The sequence below is a fragment of the Kwoniella pini genome, chromosome 3 (genome assembly GCF_000512605.2).
Source record: "Kwoniella pini CBS 10737 chromosome 3, complete sequence".
In the NCBI taxonomy this organism is placed as follows: Eukaryota; Fungi; Basidiomycota; class Tremellomycetes; order Tremellales; family Cryptococcaceae; genus Kwoniella; species Kwoniella pini.
In genome coordinates, this window is record NC_091718.1 from 941,159 (window position 1) to 963,504 (window position 22,346).

The following is a 22,346-nucleotide window of genomic DNA, read 5'->3' on the forward strand; positions in this document are numbered from 1 at the left end:
GTTAGTCTGCAGGTAATCACAATCTACACGAGGTTGAATGGGATCTCAAAATGAATGGAGTTTTTTTTCATGTGAGATATCAATTTGCGTGCCCGATCTTGACAAAATAAAAATAACTTTTGATTGATCCATCTCGAAATATATGTCCATGTACAGAATAACCGTAACGATATGACACATTATCCTGCCGCGGTCATTCGTGAAGCCTTCGGTCTCTGTCACTGAAAGGCTTTATTGTATAATAGTGATGATGCAGCAAATTTGATACCGCTATTCGAAACAAGGTTTCCTCTTCGAAAATGTTCTGATTTTGACGTCCTTCGAGAAAAAGGGGTCTGTGTATATGACGGGAAAGATTGGTGCCAAGATCAAATGATGGGATTCTCGAATATGGCCCTTGACTAATACGCACCGGAAAGGACTGGGTATCTAATCTATCAAAAGCACTGACCGCACAAGTCTGGATTGGTGTCAAGTCATTGAGCTAAATTTGTGACCTTTTTGTACAGCATTCGTCTTCAGTGCTCTTCCCTACCACCTAAATTGAATACGACGAGCGACTTATTGGTCGAGCTATATTCCCATACAATGTGGAGACGATAATCAGCTGTCCTTTGACCTTGAACTTGACTTGAAATCGTAACATCAGATACGCTGTAATCTTTAAGAACGATATGTATATTTTCGATCGCGCGGATGGCGGCCAATCGGTATTCTGAGGATCATCCTTTCCTCATACTTCGCTTAATCTTCCCAAAGGGAAGGGGCGCATAACCTCTAATCAATCCGCAGTAAAGTCCTTTGGTACCAGGGAAATTCGTATGGAAGCCATTTCTGTCTCTGCGAGATCTCCCCTGAGGATTAGACTGTTACTAGAGTTTCATCCTTCCGGACCGGATCTGATCTAGCGATTGATCGATGTGTCAGCCGTGCTATGTTGCTGATGCCGCTATGCCAAAGTACGTGGCTTTCGATCGCATCAGAACACTTCTCCTCAGACACAGCAAAACACTCCTCCTTGCTAGTCTGATCTAGATCTTGATGCTGATGGTGATTGATTTTTAATTAAACCTCTTATATCGGTTCCGCTATCCTTGAGACAGAGACAGCGGTAGAAGTTGACCGTTTAGCCAGATCCTTGGACGGTGCATAATCACGATGATTGGACGACCATCAATGATCGCAAAGGGCAATAACTATATCATGATTGTTGCTTGTTGTCTCATGGAGATGCACTCTGGCGAATGAAATCAATCTCGTTGCTATCTTCTCGAGTTTGAGCCATACTCGAAGAGAGAAAATGACCATGAAATTGATTCCGCTTCTCGACGCGACTTTGTCGCGTGGTCCACGCGAAATGTCAATAAACCAATAACGTCAATATTGACAAGTTTCGTTAGAACGGTGCTCTAGGTTAGACTTCTACCTCATAGACATACTGATACTTGTTCAGATTATTTTTATAGGATTTGCGATTGACCAAGAGCGCAGATAGAGAAGTAGCCGAGTCAGAATGTCATCTAGACCTTCGTCTTCGCTATCCACTCATCGGAACCGACCATCAACATCAACCGCTCGACCACCTCTGGAACAGCTCGTTTACTCACTTGTACCTTCCCTCGCTCCTCCACGATCAAGTCGGTTGAACCACGATGTTAGATCAGGTAGATCATCCGTTGCCAGCTCTAGACCGGAAAGTAGGGCGGAAATCGATGGCGAAGCAGAAAAAGAACGGAAAGAAAGGGTCAAGGAGTTGATGGAATGGTGCGAGGAGATCATGGAAAGGTAAACTTTCGCCAGGCAATACCTATCGCTCAGCTGATAACAAGACATTCAGCGAATTACCTTCTTCCGCCCCTCTATCAACCCCCACACTGCCAGATACGGCGAAGCGTATGTTGTTACAATCAAGTAGAACGGATAGCAGATCCGCTTCCAGGCAAAGTAATAGAGGAGAGACTAGCTCAAGTGGTTCGGAGAGGGCTATGAAGTTCAGTGGGATATGGAATAAGCTTGAAAGAGGTGTGAGTTGATTCGCTCGCAATTCAAGGGTATACCCGATATTTAAACAGAGCTAAATCGTTATCATAGCGCTTATTGTCATCCCCTTTGCCTCATTTACAATTCCTTCTTGCCCTTTCGGAATATAATCCTGACAATGCATCACTCAAATCTGCAAATACAAATTCCAATCCTATACATTCTTCCAGTAGAGCAATGCCTCCTCCCGCCACTTTCCCTTCGAATCAACCCAGCTCGTCTAGGCAACCGCTCACTGCTACAGGATCGATCAATCTACCTGCGTTGGAGATTGACGTAAAGGGGAAGAGTAAAGCGGATGTGCTGAAAGCATGGCGTTCATCCAAATGTGAGAAGACATATTTCGACTGACTATTCATGTGCTTCCTGACGCTCTGAAATCATCAGCCGAAAAACCCTTCCCCCCTCATTTGCTTCTCAGGGATACGCTATATTTGATGCAAGGCATTGATGGTCGATATGTCCGATTCGCCCTTCGTTCGCCAAGGGAACAGAATCCGTACCTCACTGAAAAGGGTCGAGCGGGAGATGGAACAGGTTTCCCGTTGGGCAAGGATGGGGCAGTTGGACAAGTCGACGAAGGAGAAGAAGGCGATATAGTAGGAATCGAGATTATTGCTGATCAAGCCAAAGTGAGCAATGATCTGGGATCAATTCGAAGATCGAGCTGATGAAACTGAAAGGATGGATATATATCAAAACCTACTCAGACCATCTTGACGCAATTGTCCGAGATGGGAATGCTTTATAGACAAGTGACGGATTTTATCAATTCTCGTCAAGCTGGTGAGAGTAAAGGTGGGATGACGGAGCAGGTGACTCAATCTCAAGTCAGACTCAAGAGAATATTCAGACGCTGACTATAAGGTTTGTTGTGCTAATAGAGTCTATGTCATTTCTTACATCACGAGCTGTCTGAATATCATCGATTACTCGCAGTATTGGAATCGCAGATGAACCAGACTACCGAACAAAACGAACAACCTGCCGAAGGTGCTGGATTGACCTTGATGAGATTAGGCCTCTGGACGGAAGAAATGAGGTTAAAATTGAAGCAAATGAGTTTGGTCGTTGATGAGGCGAAGAGTGAGTCTTGGTCACATCACAATTGGCGTAGCCAAGCACGCTGATTCGCCGCAACACTGTATTCTAGAGGTACATGGTGGTGCTTTGGTCTCGAAGATACATAAACATACCAGTCACGGTGATCCTCTGATACGTAAATTCACCGATCAGATATTAGAAGAGGTGAGAGCAATCCAGTCGCGATCCGCCATCTCAAAGGCTGATAGAACGTTACATCAGGTATCGAAGCCTTTCTTTGCTACGTTGCAGAGATGGATATTCGCAGGAGATTTGAATGATCCATTCAAGGAATTCTTCGTTCAGCTCAATCCCGAAACTGTCTCTGTCCGGGATGGAAGGATATCGCCTGCTGGAGATGTAGGATTCGAAGTTGGTATAGATCATGCAGGAGGTACAGACGAAGCGCATAAAGTGTGGGAGAAGAAATACGTCTTTGTTAAAGGTATGGTACCTGGATTCGTCAGTGAAGAATTCGGTAAGAAGGTAAGCTCAGTTATCTCCTTTGGTAAGTCCAGATGTCGAGCTGAGAATCAATGATAGATATTTTCGACGGGACGAAGTCTGAATTTCATCAGATATAGTTGTGGAGATAGTGACTGGATCGAAACTCAAGCTAAACTTGCCAATGCAGGTCGAGGTCAGTCGATGCGTAAATATCAGTTCCTTTGCCGCAGCTCATGAGACTTCTGATGAATAGCCCTAAAATATAGCGATTTGGCAGGTCTAGAGCGGTCAATCGATGACGCCTACTCGATAGCCAGTCAAAGATTATTAGAGATATTCTTCGATAAATTCGTTCTGCTGGATCATTTACGTGCGCTCAAATCGTATCTGATGCTCGGTGCTGGTGATTTTACGGAATTGCTCATGGAAGCACTAGCGTGAGTGGGGCTCTGATTGATTAGTCCACACCGCTGGTTTAGAATTAATTGACATATCCGTAGACCACGACTGTCAAAGCCCGCAATATCATTATATCGACATCACCTCACATCCGATCTTGAATCAGCCATTCGAGGTTCAAATGCTCAATTCGACGACCCCGATATCTTACGTAGATTAGACGCTAGGATCCTTGAATACTCTCACGGTGAAACAGGTTGGGATTGCTTTGCTTTGGAATACAAGGTGGAAGCTCCTCTCAACGCTGTTCTCGATCACAAAGCTATGTTAGATTACGATAGGCTGTTCAACCATCTTTGGAGATTGAAGAGGGTTGAAAGTGCGTTAACGCAGGGCTGGATAAGGGTGACTTCTACATCGAAAGCCTACGAGGGTATACCCGGTAAGTCCCACTGTATATTGCTCGTTTCGCAGCTTTGATTGACTGACTATCGTCATATAGGTCTGAGTAATGATTGGCACCATTGTCGTATCGTCCAAGCTGAGATGGTCCATTTCCTTCGAAATCTTCAAGCTTTCTATCAATTAGAGGTGATAGAATGTTCATGGCAAGCCTTGATGGAATTTACCGAAAAACGAGAAGGTGATTTAGATGCACTCATTTCTGCTCATCGGGAATATCTAGATAGGGTGGTGAGGAAAGTTCTGCTATTGAGTAGTAAGAGGGACAAAGAGGTAGGTGCCTTTCGTTGAGTAACTTTTTGATCTTGACTGACAATCGCTTTTCACACCGAACAGGAAGTTCTCCTTGAGACAGTTCGAGAGGCGCTGGACTTTATACTGCAATTCAGGGATGCAACGGTCAGTACCACAGACTTTGTTGAGTTCTGGACAAGAAGTTGACGCCCGAAAATAGGATGACCTGTATGGTTGGTCTTTAGCTGAAGCGACAAGATTGGACCGCGAGAGGGATGCAGAAAGGGTGAGTAGATGGTATTAAGGAAGTTTGGGGGATATTGAAAATAAGCTGATGTGAAATTCTTAGGGTTTGTATACGATTCCAACAAATGATTCACCTACAATTTCATCACAACAGTTACAATCAATTAGACAACGTGTCAAAAATTGCTCAAATTCTTTTCAAGATAGATTAATATCAATTTGTCATTTAGCAGGTAGTCATACTGATCTTGATGTAAGATTTTTAGCAATTAGAATAGCTTGGAATGGACATTATAGTTTAAGAAAAAGTAAATCTAATAATTTGACTTTAATACCTTCTACAACAGGTACAAGTGTAATTGGTTCAGAAAGAGCAAGTAGTACAAGATCAAATAGATAATGGGAAATTATATCGAGTAATGCATTCGATTCGATTCTAAAGATTGTGTAATTATCAGAAATATTCAAACATCTCATTTGGATCCATTGTAGATCATCAATTATTCGTCCTATAACGATTTTCCCAGAATTAAAATTATGTCTTTCTTTTCTTTGAATTATAACCGAATATAAGTTGTCGAAATTTGTGTAAAACTTATATTGAGAAAAGGTAATAATTCAAAAAAATCAAGATTAAAAACAAAATCAATTTCCGAAGAAATGATTTTGTTTCAATCTGATTTCGAGATATGAAATTACCAAGAATAGAAAGATCTTTTTATATAATTTTTTAATCTTTTTACAGAAAAATAATGAAATAAAAGATTTGATTTTCCGATAGCTGTGACATCACTAACGTTATAATAGGCTAGTGACGTGTCTAAGCTCGGGTTTTAGGTTTAAAGGAGGAAATAGGAGGATTAAGAATTTTCAAGAAAGCGTGAAATTTGTATAGATTGAATAAGAATTAATTGAGAGTATAATGTCAAGTGAAAATCATCAGTGAATTGCAGATGAGTTAAATGCCATTATTAGTTTTAGTATACTCTCGTGAAGTTAGAGACTCAAGAATACAACTAAGTTTCATATACTTTACAACAAACCTTTTAAATTCTATCTTTAAACCTTCCTCTTAATTAATCCACTCATAAGATCGAAACTATTTCCATCAGGTTGTAAATCCACAAATTCAGGTGTATTGTTACCTCTATTCGGACCAGCACTTGACGGAGTATATCTGTCTTCACTTGAAGAATCAACTATACGATTATATAATGGTGTAAGTCCTGTTGAATTTGAGGTAGATTTGGTTCGAATCGGTACGCATCTTAACAAACCATGATCTTGGGTTATAGAAAGTATTCTCAAAGGAGTATGAGGTTCAGTCGTTGTTAAAGTTACTTCTTGTCCACTATATCGATCATTGTTAACCAAATATATACTTTTGTAACGAAATTGAACGTAACACTCACGAATGTAACCATCTACCATGATATTCATTCATAAATCCTTTGAAACCCTTTTCATCTATGAATTGTTCCCATTTCGAGTCAAAGGAACTCATAATCTTGGCAAAAGTACCTTCCATAGTTGGTGCAGCTGGGAGAGGTCTACTTGAAGTAGTCGAAGATAATTTAGCAGCGAGTAAAGAGTGAAGTTGAGATAAAGAAGTGGTGGGAAGAGCATTGAGAACGTTAATTCCGCAACCTAAAAGAGATTGGTAAGATCATCAGCTACAAGTTCTGCAGGGCTATTTCGAATAAGATACTCACCAACAACAATTCTCCATTTCCCACCAACAAAATTAGTATTAACCAATATACCACCCAATTTAGCCTTTCCTTTTTTCCCACTACCAATTTCGGTTCCTCCAACACCTTCAACTTCAGCATAAATATCATTAGGCCATTTAATTCTCACACCTAATCTACCATCTTCGTCTACGGCTTCGCAAACTGCTAAAGCCATGATATATTGTATGAATACCATCTTGCTCGATAGTGACGCTGGTAAATCAAGTAAGAGGGAGAATTGTAAACAACCAGGGGGGGATAACCATATATTTGATCCTCTTCCACGGCCTGAAAGTTGGAAAGAGGCCAGGAAAGCTAACGGTGCTGTAAGATGAGTGAGTAAAAGTGGATTTCTATCCATTGGTTAGCAAGGTTACAGCAAGTGCATTACAATCGAGCTCACCGATCAAGCATTGTTTGTGTACTGGTGACGGTTTCCCCATATATGATCAGATCACCCAGAGCGGACTTTTCCCCTTCCTCGCCCTTACGCAACACTCCCGATCGCTTTCCAGCGCCTTTTCGTGCAAGATCCAATTCTGACCAGTATGACGAAAAACTGAAAAGGGGAGTCCACCGTGGTGTGTAAGGTATTGTAGAAGAAGGCAAAAGTACAGTTTTGGGTAAAGAATGGAAATCAGGTGGTTGAGGTATAGGCGGCGATGCGTCGCCATCATCAATTTTGAGATTCTCGATTGACGGAGTCTCGAGCTTGGGCTGATCACGCCTTCTCTTGGCTAGCCACTGGACGATTTCGTTTTCTGACGTAGAAGCTGATCCGCTGGTAGCTTCGACTGGGCCGAAACTAATTTGATCATTACCGTCTTCCAGGACTTTCCAGCCTTCTTCTTCTTGAGTCATCTTGCCCTGTAGTTCCTTTTTCGATATGGCATTCGTAGACAATTCAGGTAAATTAGGATGAGACAATATAAAAATTGGTGAAGGATGAGTAGGGTGTAATAGTAATTTTGGATCCTCCTCCCCGTCTATCTCGTTCTGATTTTTATCAGTTCCATGATCTGTTTTTCTAGCTTTACTAGGTGGATTCAGTCCAAGAAGTAGAAGGAGCTCTTCAACCCATTCTATCCTCGCTTTATCACTTGCTTCGATTTCTTCTACCTCAGGAGGATGTTCCAGCTTATTAATAGCTAATCTTGCTGGAGGATCATTTAACGGGTATTCAGGATGTAAAGAGCATAATACAGATTTTCCTTTTCCATTCTTGGTCAAGACTGCTGCGATTGGTTCACCTTCTACATCTGCATATCGAGCTAATACTTGAGTATTAGAAGGTGTCGGGGAAGGTAAGATAAAATGACCACCACCGTTATAATATACATGATCTATTGATCTATGAGTAGAATTGGAGGACGAGGAGGAAGGTTCGAGAAAAAGCGAGACTGCTCTCGAGCCGTTTTCAGAGGCGTATTGAAATCCTGGATATGTTGGTCCTTCACTGGATCCAGGGAAGAAAGCCTAACATGACCTCACCAGTATGAGTAAGCTGAAGATCATTGACGACGCGCTGACTTACCAAATCTCGATTTCCGGTAACTTCCATTGAGCCACCGACATCAAATTTGACTTGACTAGTACCGAAATATGCTCCAGCACATATACCGAGATATCTACCTCCTTCATCTACGTATTCTTTTATTCTCTTGGTGACTTTACGTTTTATTGTTAATTCTTCTACGAAAGGTAGATCCCTTCCACCCGGTATAACGAGTAAAGCGCAGGAAGGTTCCCATGGTTGAGAAGAAAGTAATTCAGGTGTGACTGGCTGAACGGTATAGTGAGGTAGAAGAAGGAGAGAAAGAGTAAGGATTGTATGAGATAGAGAAAGAGGAGAAACGCCTGGTCCCGAATAAACGAGTACTTGATGTGCCGAAGCTGAAGGACCTGGCATGGCTCTTCAGGCCTTCTTATTGAGCCTGCTGCTCCCTATAGTAAGACTGAGTGAAGCAAACTACCTAGAGGTTATCTCTTCGACGAATGCTTAGATAATTCCATATAGCTGGGGTTATACTATATTTCCTATCCCCAACTTTATTTAACTTTACTTCTATGGAATTTCGGGTTTGGTTGTCCGTAAGGTCCGGCTGATTTCCGTTGAGAACACGTGATTTAGCTGAAATTGGCGGCGATGACCGGAATTATCATCACAAAAGTTCCAATCTTAAGCAGTAATCATCCTTCGAAGCTTGAATAACACCCATGACAAGAAGAATAATAGTTGTACATTCGCAAAGGTTTGTGACCCAATATACCAGAAGGTGACTCGAAAAATGGGTAAACCAGCGAAAGAACGAAATCAACGTGCGCCAGCTAGAGGTAGAGGACGAGGTAGAGGAGGTGGGAGTTTATCTGCAGCTCGAGGTGGAGGTAGTGGACGACAAAAAGCGATCGCATCTCGAAAGCAAGAAGAAGCTGTGGACGATGAAGAGGTATTCAGAAGAGTCATGGCGGGAGAAGCGATAGATTCGGGTGAATCCTTTACTCTCATAACTACCGTCACAGTGGATAAAAAGCTAATTTGCATCTCAGAGGGATCATCTAGCGCATCGGGGTCAGGTTCAGGTACAGAATCAGACTCCCAAGATGGAACTGAGGACGAGGATGAAGATGCGGAAGAAGAGGAAGAAGAAGAAGAAGATATAATTATTAATATAGATGTACCTGTCGCTATGTGGGATTTCGATCATTGTGATCCGAAACGATGTTCGGGTAAGAAATTAGCACGTCACGGTTTGATAAATGCTATGCGAGTTGGTCAAAGATTTAGAGGGATAGTTTTGACGTGGGTTTCGGAATCATCTCGGCTACCATAATAACAAGTAGGCAGTATGGAAGCTAACCAAATTCTACGCAATAGGCCGAAAGGTAAAAAACCAATATCGCCTTCTGATGATGAGATAGTACAGTTGAGCGGATTAGCAGTTGTTGAATGTTCTTGGGCGAGATTGGATGAAGTGCCGTTTAATAAGATAAAATCACCTTATGAGCGTTTATGTGAGCGCCTCACATCGTAATATGAATCAAGCAGAAGCTGACTTTAAGTTATATTTCGCTTAGTACCGTTTTTAATCGCTAGTAATCCTGTGAATTATGGTAAACCATGGCGATTAAACTGTGTAGAAGCGTTAGCAGCCGGATTCTATATAACAGGGCATGACGATTGGGCAGAGATCCTGTAAGCATTCTCCTACTTCTCTTTCTTCTATATTCTGCCAGACTTCAGGACTAACATCATTTCATGATATTAAACAGCTTGAGCAAATTCTCATGGGGACATTCATTTTACAAGCTCAACGGACATTTGATCGAGCGATACAGGACATGTCATACGTCTGAAGAAGTACAAGCTATGGGTGAACTTATACAGAAGGAAATGAATGATGAGAGGGAACAGCGTCAAGCTGAGAAACGTGAGTTTTCACAAAATCTTGTTGATCAATGCGAATTTTTGTTCAACGGCGCTGAGGAACCCACTGGCTTTAAATGTAGATGCAAATGAAGGTGAAGACTTACTACGTGCAAATCCAAATCATATAGGAAATGAATGGGATGATGAAGAAGCTCCAGAACTCGTAGAAGTGAATGATAGCGAAGACGAGAGAGACGATGTGGAAACTTTGATACAGGGGATAGAAAAGGCAAATATAACTACTTGAGCGCGAACCACAAATTCTATGCATGTACAATATGATATATACTTCATTCTTATGCTGTCATAGACATGCGTTATCCAATACATTGTCAACGTTTGAGGACCAGAGATTATTCGCCTATTCTGCTCATCTCAATACGGCTTCATCCCGAACAATCTTCTTTGCCACGTGATATATTTCTAGAGATTTCCTTACGTGAACCCAAATCTGAACCGAACTTGTAATTTAATAAGTATATGTTCAATAATTCTATCAAACAAGATTTTGATTTTGCTTAAATATCACCGAAATAAATTGTCAAAAGTCAATCCAAGATGCCTAGATGCGTAAATAAAGGCTGTCAAAAGGAATTTGACGAAGCGAATAATGCAGAAGGAAGTTGTAGTTATCATCCTGGTGGACCAGTAAGTTGAGTGCTCTTCATTCGCGGGCACGCATCCCATTCAGTTTAGCATATAACAGTTATAAGTAAACAAACGGAGGCTGATGTGAGATCCTCAATTGGATTAGGTATTTCACGAAGGGTTGAAATCGTGGTGTAAGTCATTTGACCTGACATGTCCCCAAATGCCCAGCTGATTTTCGAACGATAATTCAGCATGTTGTAACGAAGTGAACAAGGTGAGTTGTTCAAGTGCATTTGTAAATTCGTAGCAGAGTCAAGATCAATCTAATGTGATTATCAAATTCAACAGCCTGTGCTCGAATTCGATCAATTTATGGCATTACCCGTAAGCTCTTTTTCCATCTGTGTTTCTCTGTTTACAATAATCAGTGAGACTGAGAAAAAGAAAAGACATGTACGAAAGGAAAACATTCTTCTAAAGCTTCCGAAGGTATCAAAGAGACTCCAAAGTCTTCGGAATCATCTTCAGGTCCAACAGAAATTTCTGCAGATGGAGTAGAAACTTATGGATTTTCAAAATTATCAACTGAACCTTCAACTTCTTCTTCTTCTTCTTCTTCATCAAATACCCCTACTCCAGCACAAGCAATAGCTCCAACTTCATCTGTACCTGCACCAGCTCAAAAGATTGAAGAAGAAGAACAAGATGATCCTTCTGTGATTATAACAGAAGGAACAGGATGTAAGAGAACGGGATGTATATATAAATTTGTGAATGAAGAAGAAAGTAGAGGAGAAGGGAAATGTAAATATCATCCACAAGGTGTGAGTTTTACCTTTTATAAAACTTTGGTCGTTTCCAAATCATCAGATCAGAAAAAATTTATGGTTCATATAAAAATTGACCTTGTTGATTGGATTTTAGGCTATTTTCCATGAAGGTTCAAAAGGTTATTTATGTTGTAAAAGACGTGTATTAGAATTTTCCGAATTTTTGAAAATTGAAGGTTGTAAAGAGGGTAAACATTTATTTGTAGGATCAAAAAAAGATGAAGTGAGTGAATCTTGAATTTTCCTATGATAATTCAATTCTCACTACTTAAGCTAATCGTTGATATTTCTCTTTTTTTTTTTTTTTTTCGGTTCCTTCGGAATAACCTAGACAAAAGAAGAAAAAATAGATTGTAGATTAGATCATTATCAAACTCCATTACAAGTTCATGTATCAGCTTTTGCCAAAAATGCAAATAAAGAAAAATCAAAAGTAAAATTTGAATCTCAACAAGTTAGTTAATCCAACTTTTATTTGTTTTTTCAGAATAATAACGCACAAATTGCTGATCTTGAATAAAAATAATAATTATAGTTACATTTAGATTTATTCTTACCTTCTAACAAAAGGATTATAAAAACAATACAATTATATGGTCCTATTAATCCTGAAACTAGTACATTTAGAATACTAGGTACAAAGGTGAGTTTAAATTCATGCTTGCTTGATAAGATCCTGTACTTCATTTCAATGATTTATACTAATAGAATATTGTTGAACAAGGTTGATATCGTATTACAAAAACCAAGTGCTATTTCTTGGCCTTTACTTGAACTTCCACCACCTGGTACAGAATTACCACCTGGATACGCTTTGACTTTCGGTGTATCAGGTAGAACAGGTACAGTGGGTGGTAAAGAGATTGTTCTTTCTCCTGAAGAATTAGCAAGGAGGGGTTAAGTGGACTACAGAGTGAAAGGCTCAACATATTTAGAGATTAGCATGCATAAAAGAGAACACTGTATTTAGGTATATTAACATGCATGATATATTATATCAATCGAAAATGATTGGGTAAATTGGTAAACCGAGAACGTCGACACACAATACAGATAACAAATTATTGGGTAATATGGATCAAATGATGAAGTGACAACCAGTATTTTCTGGAATTCATTCCTCCAATAGATCTTTCTCAAAATTTTCCAATTCTTCAGAACTCATTAACCAATTTTCGTTCAACTAAAATAAAATCGCACCAATTTGAATATTAGCTTTAATATAAATAAAGGCTTATAATAGGCAAATGTTCATTTACCTCAACTTCAATATCCGTTATTTCCTTTTTGATCTTTTGAGAAGATTCTTCATCTGGATTTAACCATTTTATTGTATTTTTATTTTCAGGCATAAGACTTCCCATCTTTGCTAATTGCTAGATACATCAAACCAACGCAAGAGAGAAAATTAGCCCATTAAGACTTTTGAATAAGTAAAAAAATTGTGAACCTCACATCAGCACGTTCATTTCCTTCTATTCCACTATGTGCAGGAACATATTTAAATTTAACTTTTCCTTTTGATCCTCTATTACGAAGTAATACAAGTAAATGTTTAATCATATCTACATTTAAAACTTCTTTTGATTTTGTACTTGTATCTATTGTTTGACCATTCGATTTTGTATATGTTTTAGAAGATGTACGAAAATTTGTTTGTAACCATTTAGGTAACCATGTTGTCATACCTATAACGTAGCTCTTTAAGTAAAGTTTTGCTAAGATAGAGATGGATACTACACTAACATGATATAGTGTATTGAGAATCGCATCGGATTTCTAATGGAATAAAAGGATAAGGACATTGTTCTACGGCTCTGATAACTGCCTACAACAGAGAAAAAGCTTAACTCCTTCGACTTTCTTTTCCAACGATTTAGGTTGATCATAGAACTCACAAGTAGTTCCCCTCGATTATTCGTCTGCGGTAATCCAGGTACTCTCTCACTATAATTCCTATTGAATTTAATTTAATCAACATTGGTATTTTGACATGACCAGCTACTAGCCAGTGGTAACTCACTTAGAAGCGGCTTCCCCTTTATCACCCCAGAATACACCTGCACCTGCTCTACTACCTTTTTGTCCATTCCCCAGAGCGGATCCATCAGTATGTACGATCAAATAATGATCTTTAGTAAAACTATATCCTTTCGAAGCTATCTCTTGTAAATTGGTAGGTAAGGTTGAGATATTCGATGTTGTAGTTGGTGATTCTGCTCTATGATGAGTTGGAAATGCGCTAGAGGGATTTTCATTAACTTTAGAAGAGTTGGCTTTGGTGTATGGCAAAGAGGATTTGGAGGATCCTGCTAAAGAAGTTCCGCTTGGAGCCGATACGTATTCTTCAGCTTGAATCTTAGTAGGGAATTTCTTAAACTTGGCTCTATAACATGACGACTTACTATATCAGCTTGATGGTCTGAGTCAAAAAGAGAGACTCAGGATGATTTTATATAAGTCTTGAGAGAAGGGCTCGTGACACTTACCCCGGATATCCTTTGACTTGCTCCTCAGCTTCAGCCCAAGTATTATACACTCCTGGTTTCCTTCCATCTGCTACGGCATAAAAAGCTGCTTTGGGCCTGTATAGTGGTAATGTCAGCTTCAGCTACTACTGAGTATTGATATCTCTACAAATACGATGAGAGGTATAGCACGAGAAGATAATCATATACTGATAATCTTGCTTCTCACTCACATTTCTTTCTGCCCTTGATCCACAATCAAAGGTCTTCCTATAAAAGTAATTCGTAAACTATTGATAGTTCTCCAAAGTTTCTTACTAAGATGTACAGGTTTCTTGTTTGGGAAAGCAATTATTCTACGATATGATAGGATACTTTTTGTTTCTGTCGAGGTATTGGTTGATAGACGAAAAGATTGACCAAATACCTTGAATTTCAAATTTGGAGGATTGAATTGATTAAATAACTTTTGATTATTTGAACAAAAGTTGTTTAAGCGAGACATGAAATTAATCATGTATACCTTTTTGGTATTTTACCAGTTTTATTCGACTCATCCACTGATCATCTATTAGATCAGAATTTGGGAGATTTATCAGAATTTGGGAGATGATTTTTGTAAAGATTATTGAATATATCAATGAGATGATCGTATTTTGTAGGTTGACTGGATTTCGAATAACAAATTGAAATGAATAAATCCAATAAACATTATCTTATTTCCGTCGGAAATGTAACGCGTTCATTGTTTTTATCTTAAAAGCGATAAAAGTTATCATAACGATTCAAGAGAAATTACTATTAGATCCTTGTCTATATGCACTATCTTCCCATTACACTTACTTTGCATGAGTCATTGTTACTCAAGCCTTCTGACAAAAGCAACGGTCGAAATTTCATGTTCCAATGCGTGTAGCGCGCGCGATAAATTCTCTAGGTGGACCTGTAATGTTTGCCGATGAAGTTGACGGTCAGGTCCCCATCTTCTGCATCTTATATCGAACGTTTTGTGGCGATCATTGATCTTCTTACATCAAAGGCTTTCCGAATCAATATGAACATCCTCCAGCACGCAAATTCATCTTGGAATGACGCAGAAATGAACTCAGTTTCTTTCGCCACCTTGTCATTCGAGGGCATCGGTCGATGACTGCAATACCGCGCAGCAAACCGCCGATTATAAAGGTCACGCCTTCCCCTTCTCCATCATTGCAAATGAACTCGAACTGCAACTGTGATACACAATAATTCGTTATACTCGGAGACTAGCTCCATTCATAACATATCCTAATTCTCCTTTCTATTCATACTTAATCGATGCGCAGCATATGATCAAGCCATTTATATATATATAAAATCAAAAGCTGATCAACAAACTCTTGTTTTAACCATACAAAAATGTTTAGAATACAAAAAAAAAAAAGAATATATATATATATATATATATGGGGATTTTTCGTATTTTTATGATTGTTATGTTCTTCATAAAAAGGAGATACACTAAAATGACCAAAAGTTTAAAAAGGAAAAAAAAAGACACGAGTTTTGGATCTTTTCACCATCTAGGTTACTAGAACTTTTTGAGGAGGGTTTTCTTCAGAGATAGAACCAGTCTATCATCTTAAGCCCAGACCCATGTGATTGGGACTTGTCCATCACTTAATGAATCGGCAATGGCTTCGAAAGCACCAACGGAGAGATCGAGAGAGTTGTCAGAGACACATGAAGGACAAGCATCGGCGACCATAGCAGTGACAGATTTACCGTTGTTGGTGTTGGTCAAAGTGATGTATTTACCGCAGTATGGGGAAGCGGAAGAGGTATCTTGCCACCATCCGTTGGTGTCAATAGCGATAATTTTGTCATAGTCGGAGTGAACGGTACCACATGCACCAGCATTTCCACCTTGGTAGAAGTAAGTGGCGTAACCACCGGTCATGACTTGACCACCGGAAGAGGCGGCTGATGAGGTCTCAGCGGCAGCGGAAGAGGTGGAGGTAGCGGTCCAAGCAGCTTCAGTTGAGGTAGAAGAAGCAGATTTGGATTTTGAGTGGTGACCAGCGTAATCAGCTACGGCAGCGATGGAAGCGGAAGCAGATGTGGCGGTAGCTTCGGCAGCGGAGTATTCGGAAGCGGCGTCAACATCGGCGGAAGCAGTGGCAGTAGCGGAAACGGTAGCAGTGGCGGAGTACTCGGCTAAGGTGGAAGATACCTCGGCAAGAGTAGTGGTGTTGGGGGTACAGTAGGCCAATCGGTTGTCGGAAAGGGTCTCATTGGCGAGCAATGGGTGACAACAGTCATCGAAGAAGGTGGTGTTGTGTTGGGTTGAGCAGTCTAAGGCGATGTATCTGGCATGGTCTGTTCAGGTATTTGGTTAGCCTGCTATTCAACTCAAGGTAAAAGGATTGAAGGATAACTTACAAACATCGTAGTCTTCAAGATAACCATCAACGTAGTTGTCGGGCTTACCTCTGCAAGCGATAGGAGCAGCAGAAACGATTGAGGCTGAGGCAACAAGGGCGAAAGTAGCAACGGTGGTGAATGAGTGCATTTTTGTTGGTGTTGTTAAGTGATTGACTATGTGTTTAAAACTAATAGTTATGGAAAGAAATGAGGTTTGAGTGAGCTCGGCTCTCTTTTATATGTCTATTTTCTATATATGATCTATACTCTACAAGAGTATGTCTTTTTGGCGATTGGGGTAGTATGAATGTTTTAAGAAGAGAAGGAAAAGTACGACTTACCTCGTGTAAAGTTAGTCGTGGTTATATACCTTTTTTACTTTGAATGAAAAGTCGTGGTAGTGTTCACCTAATTTATTTAATTTTTTTTCGAGGTCGTTGAAAAGGGGGTCGTTTACTGGATTGACTTCGCAGAAGTGATGTTCCAGATTCTATTGATCGATATCAGATGTAGTTGTTCGTTTGAAGGCCGAAAGGATCGTCGTTTATCGGTTTGTCGGTAGTTTATTTGATTTTTTGGCGCTGAAAGAGCGTGGTTGTTGAATCGATGTCGGTGGTTATGGTGGCGTTAAAGGAAGGTGAACGTAACGTTGAAGATTTTTGAGGTGTTGATGGATGGAAGAAAAAGAGAAATAGAAAGACAAGAGGAAGCGAATTTAAAGAAGAAGGGGGGGGAACGATGGGGGGGTCCAAAGGTGGTATTGTACAAAATGATCATTCACCATACTGCGTACCCTAAAAAAGATGCCATCAATTGTAATCAACGCTCTGTGCTGACGCGTAAAACAACACAAACAACAAATAATAGACTAAACACTGCGGAGTAACTTTCATTCATAACATAACATCTGGATTCTTTTTATTCAGGGTTATAGAGTTATTTTAAGGGGGTTTGACTTGAAATCCCTTTTATGTGATGTTTCGAATTTCTCGTACAAAATTCAAAACGTTGTTTTTAATCTATACAAAGCTGGAATCTAGACCTATACTCTTTGGCCTTCTATTCATACTCAATACTTAAGCTTTTCAATTCCAGGCTATAAACGAATTGTATCTGTATGGTATTCATCAAACATCCAAAAACCAGAACAATTAAGCAATAATCATTTTCACTGATAAAATCGAAACAAACCCCTCAAAACCCCTTTTTTTATTGAATCTTTCGGTTATTAACTAAATTGACGCGTTGGCTTGACTAAAATAAAAATCAACTGAGCAAATTCAAAAAGCCCAAAGTCGCGGCGCAGTTGTTTTTGTTTGTTTGTGTTCAAGTATATTTCTGAAAAAGGAATCAAAAAATCAAAAAATCTGCGGAGTAATTATTATTCCCTGGAACCTGATCTTCATCTTTATTATAACCACGTTTTTTTTACATATATGACCCCCTCAAAAAAAATATAATTCCATTTATCTAATCGAAAAAGTCTAGATCTTCCATTCTTGTAGAACCGATTGAATTGAATTTTAAACTAACTAATATACCCTTTTTTTATCAAAACCCGATTTTTTATTTTATTTTACTTTAACTGCGCTATCAAGCCATTAAAAATTCGGAGTAAATATGTTGAATTTCCATAATTTCGACGAAACCGGCGGTAATTAAAATTATATCTATTTTATCTTTATCTTGATAGATATTTATGACCGATTTCGGATATCTTTTAACAATCATCTGAGACATTTTTGGAAATAAACTTTTAAAGCAGATTAGATAATTTAGTAAAATCTAGAACTGCTCCATGATTTTGGGAAACGATGATCTTTTTTTGATCAGAGATACCGATCTGCGCTAATAACGATCTACGATTCCAAAAGTCAGAAGTAAGATGATATCGTTCTTTCAAAATAAAAGGTTAATCATGAAAGGAATTCCCTATCGCCTCAAATCGAAATTTGCTGGAATCGTAATTATTGTTTAAGGGTAATTGTTAATCGTTTTCATTATACTATTTACAAGGTATCTCTCCCGTTATCAAAGCCCACTTCATCAGTTACTCGTGATATGAATAGTCACAGCAGTTCATTTCTATTCAAATATGAAGTTTATGTCTAGCTATGCTCAAGCAATTATTCATATTTCGTCGAATGTACGGGATTTATTATTCAAGACGATTCAGTGCCCTTTTTTTCGGTCAACGTATAATTCTACTGAATTGTTAACCCTTTACAATGATATCTTGGCAATAAATCTTGGTAAACCCCATTTCAAGTTACGAGATAAGTGGGGTTTGAACATTAGAAATGGGGTTTGGCCTTCTAACGATGTATTAACTTATTTATGTATCCAGACCACAGGTACGATTTTGAGCATACTGCTTACAAATGACTCACGTGTGCAACTACGCACAAATGGTAAAAAGATACAGCGAAGATGTCAAAATTGAGTGTGTTACATATGATCCCATGAAACAAATGCAAAGTGATTACAAAGTTATGAGTACAACCCTTTCTCACCACCTTTACAAAGTCATACCTTCGTCATCACCTTCAATCTCGTCGTGATGACCATTGCCTTCTGAGTCTTCATTCTCAATGATCATTGACGTATTAAGATCATATAGATTAAGAGGTGGTTGCCATATTCGACTTTGCAGACGAATCAGCATACAACCTGAATATATGAAAATGAATTTCAGATCCAAACTCACATTGTAGAATCATCACTACAACTAGCGAAGATCCTTCTTGCAGCCACAGGATTCCAAGCTACTGAATTGACAACACTTGTATGCCCAGAAAGCACTTCAACAGGATTGGGTGAAGATCCTTGCCATACATATACGTGTCCATCTATTTCGTTGCCAGACAAAATCAGCAGGGCTGTATCACGTGCGACAGACCATTCGACTGTACACTCCTGACTCACCTTCGCTTCCTGACAACACGAAACGATCTTTAGGTGCTCCAAAACAGCTGCGTATCAAGAAATGTCCTTGAACGTGTCCAGAATGCTTGCGGAGGTATCTCAATCCAGGATCTATCGACCAGACTTGTATTTCCTGCTCAAGGTTTAATTCATCAGTGATGATGAGCGAAACACGCTTCAGCAACCTGACTCACATCAGGCGTGCAGCTAACAATTACTCTTCTACCATCGCTTGAGATCTTAATACTGGTAGTCTCGCATCGGAGATCTTGGGACCAGCTGGATACCCCATTTCAGCAATACTTCGAATTGTATTCTGCTAAAAGAGACAAACTCACTCAATGATCTCATGGTCCGCTATCCTAATCACAGCGAGAGAATGCTCCATCGTAGCGTATTGGAATGGAGCCAATGGACCGCCATTTGGACCGATAGATGTGACGGGACCAATAGTCTCCGTTTCATCGGAAGGACGTGCCGACATCGACTGTTTCAGGCGATCATTATGCGACACCCGTTTGAGCGGAGTAGTGATGGCAACTATACGTTTGCCATCTGGTGTGACCACAAAGTCATTCAACTGAATGGGGAAGGTTGACCATTGACGTAAAAGATGACCAGTAGGTGCCTATTCAAAAGAAAACTCAGTCACTTTGCGTTCGACTGAGTTGGCAAGCGGTATAACTCACGTAAAATACTACTTTGCAATCCATTGAAGCAACTATGAATTCCGAACCGTCAGGTAGCCACTGTATAGCACTGATTGTATCGCTATGTTGTGAACTAGGAGAAGGTCTAGGTTTCAATTCGCTAGACTGTGTTCCGGGTCAGCTCATATATCGAAGCCTACTCGACGTCAATTTACCTTTACATCCCAAACATATACATTCTTGTCCGCTGCAATGACCAAAGTCTTGCCATCAGGCGACCAAGCCATCGCATCGACGGGATCCGTTTGTTCTTTCAGATGTCGAAATGCTGCAACGCTATATTGTGTACCACCCCCTTCTCTTGGCGTGGTCTACGTTGTGAATATATATATGAGCTGAATTTCATCTTAGCTGTGAGATGGGACTCAAAACTCACTGTCAAACGCCAGATTACGACGGTCTTGTCCTTGCCGGCACTTGCTAGATACATTCCATCAGGACTCCATTCAATCCTCCACACTTCATCCGTATGATCTGCCAGTATATGTGTAGTAACAGATGGAAATTGGCCGCTTTCGCACTTGTGATCGTTGTATAATGATATTGACTCGGGTTCTTCATGATATAAACAGGAAAGCTGTTGATGCCGTCTTGCTTGGTCGAAAAGAGTGGCCAAACGCCGAGAGGGTACCATTATTTGTGGTGATATGAACGCTGATGACGCATAAGCTGTCTGGCACGACGCAAACAATAACAAAACTTACCTTGTATATGTTCCAGTAATTGCCTCCGTGACGTTCCTTGTGCTCCGTCCCATGTCGCCCGTTCGTACAAATCGTCTTTATCAAGACACATCATGAAACTACTCAATCCCGATCAGCTGTTGTACTCAACCCATCCCTTTTGAGAGCTCATCAACTTACCCAGATAGAGTATGGAGGACATCTTGGTCTTTCACAACTCTCGCCAGTTCACCTCGCAGCACTCCTAAAGCTTTCTTCTGCTGCCCGATTTCTAGGTATTCAAGATATTTCTGTTGGGCTATTAGGAAGTTCGCTTGATCCGATATGCTTCCCGTACCTTTCCCTAAGGCCGTCGCTCTCGTCTTTCCAGAGGCGATACTACTACCTGATGATTCTGGCTCGAGATTCATGGAGGACGAGGATGCGATACCTAATTCCGGTAACAACGCTAAGGCTTCTGCCCACCTTCCACCTAATATCGCGGATTGGAAATCTGTTGCTTGTGTATTGGACAACTGATAGCCAGATTCTACTTCCAAAACATCGGCTGCTTGACTGATAAGCCAAATACATGAGATTAGCTTCAGATGATCAACGGGGGTGAGGAGAGACCAACGTTGGCTAACTTACTGATACCCTATATCCCTCAAACCTTGCAGCATTAATCTGACAGCTTCTTCCCTTTCAATTGGCATTCGCTTTCCACCACCCACACCAGGTCTCCCAGACGTTTTTTTATTGATGGGTCTAGCTTCATATTCATGTTCTCCGCGAGAACCGTCTTCTTCCATCTCGTCGTCCGTGGTGTTCTTCTCCCCCTCCGGATGATTGGCATGGTCATATTCTACCCAATCTCGATCATCCTCGTACATCAAGTTACCAGGTGGATTGACTGGTTGAACCGCATTGAGAATGTGAGTTGGTAACGATCCTGGACGGACGGGTGCGTTGGAGGTGGATGAAGAAGCGTGTCCGTTTGATGACGACGGCCCAGCTTCGATATCGTGCGATACTCCATTAGTTGGACTGGTCCCATTGGTGTGTAAAGGATGACCCATGTTGTCGTTGTTCATGCGTTTATGAGGGGAGTTGGTGGGTGAGTTCGATGAGGCTTTGATCCGTTGTTTTGGTCTGACGTCTTGCTCGGAGTCGTGGGTGTCGCCTTCGTCGGAAGGAGAGCGGGGACGAACGGTACCTCTCTGCATGAGTGAGAGATTAGCTAATGATAAGAAAGTAGGTGAAAAAAGGGTATGGTGTAAAGATGAGTAGGGTGCATGAGTGTAGTTTGGATAATGACGATAGACATCGGTAGATGTATGATGAAGTGTATGTTGAGACAAAGTATTATGTCAAAGTAGTATTCGGATATACTCACAGTCAGTGACAATGGTACACTTTCAGTCAAGCTGGTACTTGTTCCGGCGGACTTATAAACAGATGCCCGTGCTGAAATACCCTTCAGACTACCTATGTTATTATTGCTACTATTATTATTGGTTATGTGAGAATTGTCGGTGGCAACTATATTTGTACCTTGCTTTCTAACACCCGATTTATCTTCCTCCCCTTGAGCGATGCTTGAGGTAGTTGAGGTCTCTCTGGTGCTGTCTGATTGGTCGTTAGATATTTGATTGATTGGCGAAGGAGGTGACAGATTGACTGAAA

At 40.2% G+C, this 22,346-nt stretch overlaps 6 protein-coding genes across 6 annotated transcripts; 3 read left to right on the forward strand and 3 right to left on the reverse strand.

Annotated features, from left to right (window-relative positions):
• Positions 1-1,513: 1,513 nt before the first annotated feature.
• On the forward strand, positions 1,514-5,311 carry I206_102550 (uncharacterized protein; the record flags this gene model as incomplete). The annotated part of the gene is made up of 15 exons (XM_019154659.1): positions 1,514-1,785; positions 1,838-2,024; positions 2,092-2,368; positions 2,428-2,672; positions 2,724-2,855; positions 2,925-3,126; positions 3,194-3,288; positions 3,346-3,609; positions 3,667-3,763; positions 3,824-4,007; positions 4,071-4,411; positions 4,472-4,704; positions 4,768-4,830; positions 4,886-4,951; positions 5,015-5,311. 15 exons carry the CDS (start codon positions 1,514-1,516, stop codon positions 5,309-5,311), a joined length of 2,955 nt encoding a protein of 984 aa, XP_019012062.1.
• A 659-nt stretch (positions 5,312-5,970) lies between these two features.
• I206_102551 (biotin-[acetyl-CoA-carboxylase] ligase) lies at positions 5,971-8,553 on the reverse strand (the record flags this gene model as incomplete). The annotated part of the gene is made up of 5 exons (XM_019154660.1): positions 5,971-6,262; positions 6,324-6,558; positions 6,624-6,997; positions 7,048-8,120; positions 8,179-8,553. The coding sequence occupies 5 exons, from the start codon at positions 8,551-8,553 to the stop codon at positions 5,971-5,973; spliced, it is 2,349 nt and encodes a 782-aa protein (XP_019012063.1).
• A 379-nt stretch (positions 8,554-8,932) lies between these two features.
• On the forward strand, positions 8,933-10,318 carry I206_102552 (uncharacterized protein; the record flags this gene model as incomplete). Its single annotated transcript, XM_070202585.1, has 6 exons — positions 8,933-9,131; positions 9,192-9,444; positions 9,520-9,656; positions 9,720-9,837; positions 9,915-10,072; positions 10,152-10,318. 6 exons carry the CDS (start codon positions 8,933-8,935, stop codon positions 10,316-10,318), a joined length of 1,032 nt encoding a protein of 343 aa, XP_070058686.1.
• Positions 10,319-10,629: 311 nt separating this feature from the next.
• I206_102553 (uncharacterized protein) lies at positions 10,630-12,393 on the forward strand (the record flags this gene model as incomplete). The annotated part of the gene is made up of 9 exons (XM_019154662.1): positions 10,630-10,719; positions 10,826-10,853; positions 10,914-10,936; positions 11,011-11,046; positions 11,112-11,486; positions 11,587-11,715; positions 11,824-11,946; positions 12,028-12,135; positions 12,217-12,393. The coding sequence occupies 9 exons, from the start codon at positions 10,630-10,632 to the stop codon at positions 12,391-12,393; spliced, it is 1,089 nt and encodes a 362-aa protein (XP_019012065.1).
• A 3,188-nt stretch (positions 12,394-15,581) lies between these two features.
• Positions 15,582-16,511, reverse strand: I206_102555 (uncharacterized protein; the record flags this gene model as incomplete). The annotated part of the gene is made up of 2 exons (XM_019154664.1): positions 15,582-16,318; positions 16,382-16,511. 2 exons carry the CDS (start codon positions 16,509-16,511, stop codon positions 15,582-15,584), a joined length of 867 nt encoding a protein of 288 aa, XP_019012067.1.
• A 2,370-nt stretch (positions 16,512-18,881) lies between these two features.
• On the reverse strand, positions 18,882-21,886 carry I206_102556 (uncharacterized protein; the record flags this gene model as incomplete). The annotated part of the gene is made up of 11 exons (XM_019154665.2): positions 18,882-19,008; positions 19,071-19,212; positions 19,289-19,421; positions 19,483-19,567; positions 19,627-19,916; positions 19,978-20,103; positions 20,154-20,309; positions 20,375-20,652; positions 20,703-20,800; positions 20,862-21,236; positions 21,312-21,886. 11 exons carry the CDS (start codon positions 21,884-21,886, stop codon positions 18,882-18,884), a joined length of 2,385 nt encoding a protein of 794 aa, XP_019012068.2.
• Positions 21,887-22,346: the final 460 nt, after the last annotated feature.